Source organism: Varroa jacobsoni, unplaced genomic scaffold (assembly GCF_002532875.2).
Source record: "Varroa jacobsoni isolate VJ856 unplaced genomic scaffold, vjacob_1.0 scaffold_960, whole genome shotgun sequence".
NCBI classification, from domain to species: domain Eukaryota; kingdom Metazoa; phylum Arthropoda; class Arachnida; order Mesostigmata; family Varroidae; genus Varroa; species Varroa jacobsoni.
This window is the reverse complement of record NW_019213862.1, coordinates 57,257-64,664: the sequence shown is the minus strand read 5'-3', so window position 1 is coordinate 64,664 and position 7,408 is coordinate 57,257. Positions and strand designations below refer to the sequence as shown.

Below are 7,408 nucleotides of genomic sequence, written 5' to 3'. Positions count from 1 at the left end.
TAAATACAGCTACGTGAAGGTATGCAAAAGGCTTGACTAAGCCTTTTGCTACAGACAACGTTTTATTAGCAGAAACCATGTATGTGAGTAGTCGAATGGCCAACCGTTCCTACGCTGACTATAAAAGTAGACCCATAAGTAGAATATTTGGGTTGTTACAACAAATGTATGTGCTTTAAGTGAACCGTAACAGCGAATGCTACGCTCACAGCAATATGGAATGCATAGGAAGATTTTCAGACAGGTCGAGCTTTTGTTCATTGTTAATTGTCGTAGTTTTTTACCCTGTTAACCTGAACACGATTTCTATTGCCTGGTAGACTGTCAATGTATGTCATAAATTGAGAGAACGTTGAAATTTTCAAATTACGATGCAGCAGAACAAAGACTACAGGGTGCCAAGTATCGTATATATCACATAAAGTAACGTTACACTAACTACGTTTGGAAGGGTATGTTATGTGACTTTTCTAAAGGCGCATTAAAAAGTTTTCTACTAGTCGGCACTATCATATATTGGCACCTTTTGTCGCCTGCAGTGAGGAACGCCCTTGACTATTAAAGCGACTCATCTTGGCTGAAGTAGTTATATTGAAGAAGTGTTCTAGAGAAAAGTGTAGGTCTCATTTCGAAATGAGTCACTAAGTCCTAAGTAGCGTCCTAGGTCGCTCCATGTGCACCATCAAATTGAACTGATCAGTTTATATTAGAAGATAATATGCTGTTAATTTTATTTAATTCTTTTCGCTTTTGCTGACCAACTAGGATGAGGGCAAAGTATCTTTTTGCGATACTTGGCAAAATACCTTTGACCTAATAGCGCGAGAATATAGCGCATAGTCTATTCGGCAGATGTGAAACACCACAAATGTTTTGTATAGATCCTTGCGTTTATTGAAAATTCCGCTGATACGTTTGTGCTCTAGTATGATTACGATTATAGCAGGGATAGGTTGATGCGAAAGTTGATCTCATAGTTGGATTCACGGGAACACTTTGTTAACCGGCTGTTTCTGAGACAATTATACATAAATTATCATAATTCTTATAAGGACAGTGATTTCAACATTTATCCTTTGGGATAGTCAAGATTTCGGAAAATCTGTTTTTTTATTCTCCATGATATATTTGTCGTTGAATTGTGAACAATCCTGGAAAATATTGCACACTGTATAACGGTTTTCCCAGAATCCCTGTCCATAACAGAAAATATCAGGTGATCTTCACATGGAAAACGCTCATTGAAACATAAAGATAGTAACTGAGTACCCGGAGTCGATCATTTTAGGGATTAATATTTCTCTTTTATAATTGACTAAACTTTTCTTTAGGCAATGACATTCAAACGATTATAACTAAGATAATTGAACGATACTGCTTGCCGGAGGATTTTCAAGTTCTCTTTAACTAGCTATCTACAATAAATAGTTTTCACTTTATTATAATTTCAAGGAAGATTTTCGCTGAGAGTTAAGTTTATCAACTGTTGAATTCTTCTGCTGGGCGACATAGATAACATGACCGGTCGAAGACTCGCGCTATTCCTTAATTTCGTCCGCTGCTGTGACCGGCGCTGCGAACGTCGTTACATATTTGTTCCAGGTGGGCATACGGCATGCATAATTGTATTAAACGACGTAGACTGGGTCGGAGCGCTTCGCGGTGGTATGGATGCTTTCCAGGGTCCTTGACCCTGGCTTTGTGTAGGCGAATATACCTATATAATACAACATAACATATAAATTAGGGATGCAGTCTGTTTATTGGTTGGAGCTTTAAATCGAAACATGTTTTTGCATTTTCACAATAATGCTGAGTAAACATTCGAATAAATAAAGGTGTTAGAAGTAAAACATAGTGAGTATTAGCCAGTGATAGTTTCCAAATTTCGACCTGCTATCAGCCCAAAAATGAACTCCATTAGAAGCTCGTTGTGGTACCACAACGAGCTTCCAACGAAGAGAAGAACCCCAGAGAAGACCTCGCCTGGGGAAGTACATTTTGGCAATCTAATGAAAACAGCAATTGTCTCACCTAAATCTGGGAGGCGTTTCCAAGATCGTGTTTCACGATGATTTTGCAATTTACGATATTGATGGCCAGGTAACCCAGCATAGCTTGTATGGCGACCCCTACGTCATTTCTAATATCACATCTTAACTGTATCAGTACGACAAGATTATTGAACGTGCTTTTCCACTGGAACTTTGTCTACTTATGTGAAACCAATAGCGACGGTACATGCAACATCTCTGGGTGCCGTCCAACTTATTATTATTATTATTATCTGTAGCAAGCATTCATTAGCGACCGAAATGCAAAATTTTTGAGGGTTTGCACTAAAGTATTTATTAAGTCGCCTTTATCGTTAGGCATACCTTTAAGGAATTTTGGCTTTAAAGAGTCTAACTCGTCGTTTAAATATTTTATTTTCTCGACGGAAACTCTTGAGCCGCCTTTAAGTAGGTTAAAAGTGAACTCTTAAGGTACTTACACTCTTCTCAGTGTGAGAGGATACCGTGCGGAGGCAGGTTTATGGGATATTCATTTTGGAAGGACGCCAACGTATGTTTGCTACCGGTGTCATGCTACCGGCAGCCAAAAAAATATTATTCTTTTGACAAAACTTGGCCTGTGCCCCTTTAGCTACGTAGATCTCCTCAAAACTGAGATGCAAAAAACCTCTGACTGATTGTATAGCGTGCCAGTTATATATCTATTCCACTGAAAACACAGTTTTTGCGAAAGTGTGGCTTCGGACATCCCTTTGTGAGATGGAAAACATAGGTCGTGCCTAGTTCAATAGCTTCACGTACTATTCCTTTAGGCTATCTACAGTGCTGGCCAATTCGTCTGCCGTTTGATCCAAACTGCTCAAGAAAGGCACTGAGAAATTAGTAGTAAATTATCAATCGCCTTAATGATGTGCCTGTTCTGACTGGACCATTGTTTAACCAACATTAATGAAATATCATCACTAGCAACATAAAACCGTGAATCCGATCTTTTGGCAGAGACACGCAGGGTTGATATTGTCGACTTCGCTGGATCGTCGTGAACGACGGTTTGACTTGCGGACTTGGCCTTTGAAGAATGTCCTGAGTTTTCATCATGACAAGGGGCGTGCGGTATTTTCACTGATTCTTTATAGATCCTGCCCGCTCGGAAGCCAAGTTTCCTACACACTATCGAAACGCTTTAAGACGGTAGTAACGAACCAACCACATGGAACCCCTTAAACGGATTGAAGAAAGCGATTTCAAAAAAGTTCCTTGTGTGGATTGCTGCTTTGCTGAGACAGTGGCAGAGCTACAGAATGGTTCTGCACACGTCTGCTAGAAAATGCTGACTTGTACAAATCCTATTTTCGTTATAAGGTGCACCAAGCATCCACAAGTCCATTTTGCCGGGAACGTAACAACAGATCTTTGGGCTAACATGAGGACGGCTTTTGCGCTACAATTATGAGCTGTTTAAGCATATTAGATGGAATTTACCAATACACATTGTAGCGTTCACGATGTGTCTGGACTGGTTTAAGATATCAACCTATGGCTCGTGGTAGCGTGTTATTTTATGCACTATATGTGGACAATTCGTTTACCAGTCTTCTCAAAAATGTCCTCAAGACTCACGCAATGAAGAGTAACAGCACATTAAATAATACATACGTTAAACAGGTAAATTATTAATTCTTCATGAAGTATCAAAATAAGAAAAATTAATCCGTAATACAGAGAGCTAATTGGTCAACTATTCTACATGAAAGAGCAATACACAACGATTCAATAATATTTTAGCGAAGTTCTCTACTCTAAAATTTTCGTAATAAGGAAGTGAAGCATTAATTCTATATTAATATAATTATCACTATAAATACGTTCAAAAAGATACATTGAAATATTATAAAAATAGAAAATTGTTTACGCATAAAAATTTGATACAGAAATTTGTAGCAACACCATGTGGCTTAGATAACGACTTCTGACTTTTCAGTCTGAGCTGCTTGAGCTATATCAACTATTTTATTTTTTTTTTTTTCATTTAAAGAATTATTTGCCTGCCTCGAAGAGTGCGAAGTCTTTTAGTTATTACTTATTGCACATTTTTGATAAGTATCAAATAGAATACAGACATTTCCGATGTGACACTTTAGTCTGAGATTATTACACAACTGTACATCAACCGAACAATTTCTTTTTACTTTAATTGTCTACTGAAAGAGCGTTAAGTTTTCTCTGGGTTCTACAAGTTCGCTCAAATTTCTTCACGTAATAGACGAATATCAGGTGGAAACTCCAATAACGTATACCTGACACAAAATTATTAGGTATTTTAAACTTCTGCTTTACTTACCTATTCGCTGAGGTTAAAGTTCTACCCATGCAATTGCATTTCTACTCAATTTATAAATAATATTTTGTACCCAGAGTGTACACTCTGAGTATAGACGCCGTCCGAATAAAAAAAAGTTTAAAAATTGGATAGCCCATAAATGGACCAAAAAAAAAGGACGGTTTGTCATGTCCATCCTGGTGCCGAGCGCAAGGACAACGGCGTACTTGATAATAATAATAAATAAATCCCTACAATTTATTCTGTCAAATCTTATAGAAAAATATATAATAATGTGTAACAGAGCTTAGTAAAAAAAAAAAAACAGTATGAAACGTTTCTTGACGAGCGAAGAAAATGTCTGATGTCCTTATAACACGGGCTATCGCTAAATTCGTTCACAGCACGCACTGAAACATGTGGTTGTATAATGATCTACTTCGATTGAAAAACTGAAAATACATCAATGTACTAGTGGTAACTAATGCATATTACCTGTCCCAGGGATGGCGAATGCTGCTGAATAGATTCACCAGCATGAAGGAGTTGATAAGTGGGGGACATAGTGATGTCCGCTAATTTTGAAGCCGGATTGCCCACGGAACGACTAAAATAGGGAGTGCCGAAATTAGAGTGCAGGTACAATGTGAAATACGACTAAACTGCACAAACAGAATAGACGCGACCAATAATAATAGGCTTTTACTGAGGGTATTGGTACAAATAAATCTAAACACCTCATGAAAAACATTATAAACTATGCATGCCTTGGTTTAAAATAGACCCTTTTGTTGCACCCATGTAAGCTGTCGAAGGAGCAGTACATCGTTTATTAAACGAAACAGTTCATAAAGGGGAATGAAACAGGACTGTTTAACAATACATGTTATCGTCCAACCAGCCTGTATACTTACTTTTAAGCTGCGGCACTGGATACGGATAAAAAGCATATGTTCATATATTTACCCTTTGACCCAATCGGACTAAAAGACTGAAAATGTACGGTTAAATATATTTATCGGTAAGCTGATTTTAAGGCTCGAATAACTGAACAAACACTGAGCTTTAAGCAAAACTGAGTTTGGAACCTGAGGTTGTGAATCCAAGCCCTGTCCTCTTTTCAGCTGCAGTTAGAAAGGTCCATTTATAATAGTTTGGCGTTTTACTCATTGTGTTTCCAATAAAATGTTTTCAGCTGCCGGATCTAGCTGCCTTTTTAATCTGGACTTCTCCTTGACTAGTCGGTCTTCTTCTTTGTTATTAGCGAAATCCTTGATTAAGTCTAGTGATATATTTCTATTTGCCCACTCACGGTGAATGCATGCCGGTATGGAGTGCAAAAGCGTCGGACGCATTCTGAGCAGAGTAGAGTCCCCCGGGGTTGTTGTAATTCTGATGGATAATTCTGCGGCCATCAGGTGTCTGATGAGGAAACGCACGTTGCTGAACCGTCTGTGCTACCTGGAATGCATAAATAGGTAATATATTTCAAATAGTCTTACAGAATGCTGCTAACGAAAAATTGATACTTTGGCTTTGCGATCGGCAGAGAGGTTCGAGCGGTTGCTCGTGCAGCGCTGATATAACTACCGACGCTCTATTTTTTTAGTTATTTTCCTTCCATCAAGCCAAATGTAGCGCGCTCCTTCTTAGGCTCCTGTCAATTGTCACGACGTAACTTTATTGGATTCTCAAATTCCGCTTTTTGTAATGCGCAACGATACTCCACTGTCTGGTAAAATTAGTGAAGCCTTGGGTATCGCTGCCGCTAAAACTCCCCTAGCGATCAACAAGTCCCCTTTATTTACAGCCGCTCCGGCTTCTCGTCGTACTTGCTGGAGTAAAGATGACAATCCACTCGCTTTTAGCTTCAAATAGCGGTTATCTCTCATTTTCTTTTCTAAAAAAAGTTCTGAGTAGTCTGCAGTGGTATCCATGTAAGTAAATTCCTACATTTCGATCACCAAATTATCGTTTACCGTGCCGAACCGACAATTCAGCGGCTCGCTTTTCGTCCTAAAAATAGTGGCAGTACTAGCCTTTGGTTAAAGTGCCATATATAATGCATATGGGCTTTTTCCTCTACTTAATTCTGATGGAATGGTATTAACCCCAAGTAAATGTTCACCTCTGCCGGCTTGATGAAATGTACAAATAGAACTGACTTCCCAGACGTTAAGTAAACAAAGTTAGAGAACCAATCGCAACTCGCAAAAAAACAGGTCAGCTGTGTAGCTGGAGAAGAGCCGTTCCTGTAAATCTGCTCTCTTTAAGAAAAAGCTATTGAGAAGCTTCATTGTAAAAACTTCCCATCAATCGTCTCATACAACCTCCAAGTCGCATCATACACGAGCCACCCAGTTTAGGTACCAATATGGCTGGCGAGTTTATACCAATTCTCACTTTGCGAGATAAAACTTTTTAAGCAATATTTTTAGCCTTGATTCTCTGAAAGCCAACGTAAACGATTCCGCTGATTTCCCCAAGAATTTGGTTAGAACATCTCTCAGGTCATCGTCACCGGTCTTCCTGCCGTCCCAGCGCGGTCATAAAGTTGGATAGGACCCGTTAGGTGCTTTGATGTTGACCGATGGAATCGCTGCTCTTCAGCCATACCCCTTATATTTATATCGTCACGGAGATATTAGTAATGGTAATAGTAATATTAATAGAATATTAATATCATAATAGTATGTAGGTATCACTAAGTTTAGTTTGAGAAAGGTTTTGCTTTATTGTAAAAATTAAGTTACCCGTATGCTTCATGCTAAAGACAGTTTCAAAAAATCGAGCAGAAAAAAGTCTTTGGGTGTTGTCTTTTTCAGAGAGTACTTCCCTGACGTTTGTGATATAAAAAGTGTATTCAATTATTAAAGAAAATTACAGTCACCGGTCCAGAATCCACATCTTCTTTATAACGCGCTTCTGAGTGAGCCCTAGCAGTGTTATTATTTTATTATCAATTGTATACATATTTTTTGGCGGCATTTAGTTATCTGAAGCGTCTTCTTATTGTAAGAATTTCATTTTAAAAACTTTATCAATTTAAAGGGTAAGGCAGCTTTGTTCGTAG

General features: G+C 38.4%; 1 protein-coding gene across 3 annotated transcripts in view; it reads right to left on the bottom strand.

Moving 5' to 3' along the window:
• Positions 1 to 871: 871 nt before the first annotated feature.
• Zasp66 (PDZ_signaling and DUF4749 domain-containing protein Zasp66) overlaps positions 872 to 7,408 on the bottom strand; it is a 56,489-nt gene continuing 49,952 nt past the window's right edge. For all 3 annotated transcript variants that reach the window (XM_086970458.1, XM_022841946.2, XM_022841947.2), the window contains 3 exons: positions 5,648 to 5,796; positions 4,831 to 4,942; positions 872 to 1,717 (listed from right to left, as the gene is read on the bottom strand). In XM_086970458.1, coding sequence (XP_086826584.1) covers positions 1,586 to 1,717; positions 4,831 to 4,942; positions 5,648 to 5,796 — 393 coding nt within the window. In that variant the 3' untranslated portion in view covers positions 872 to 1,585. The remainder of the gene's footprint in view (positions 1,718 to 4,830; positions 4,943 to 5,647; positions 5,797 to 7,408) is intronic.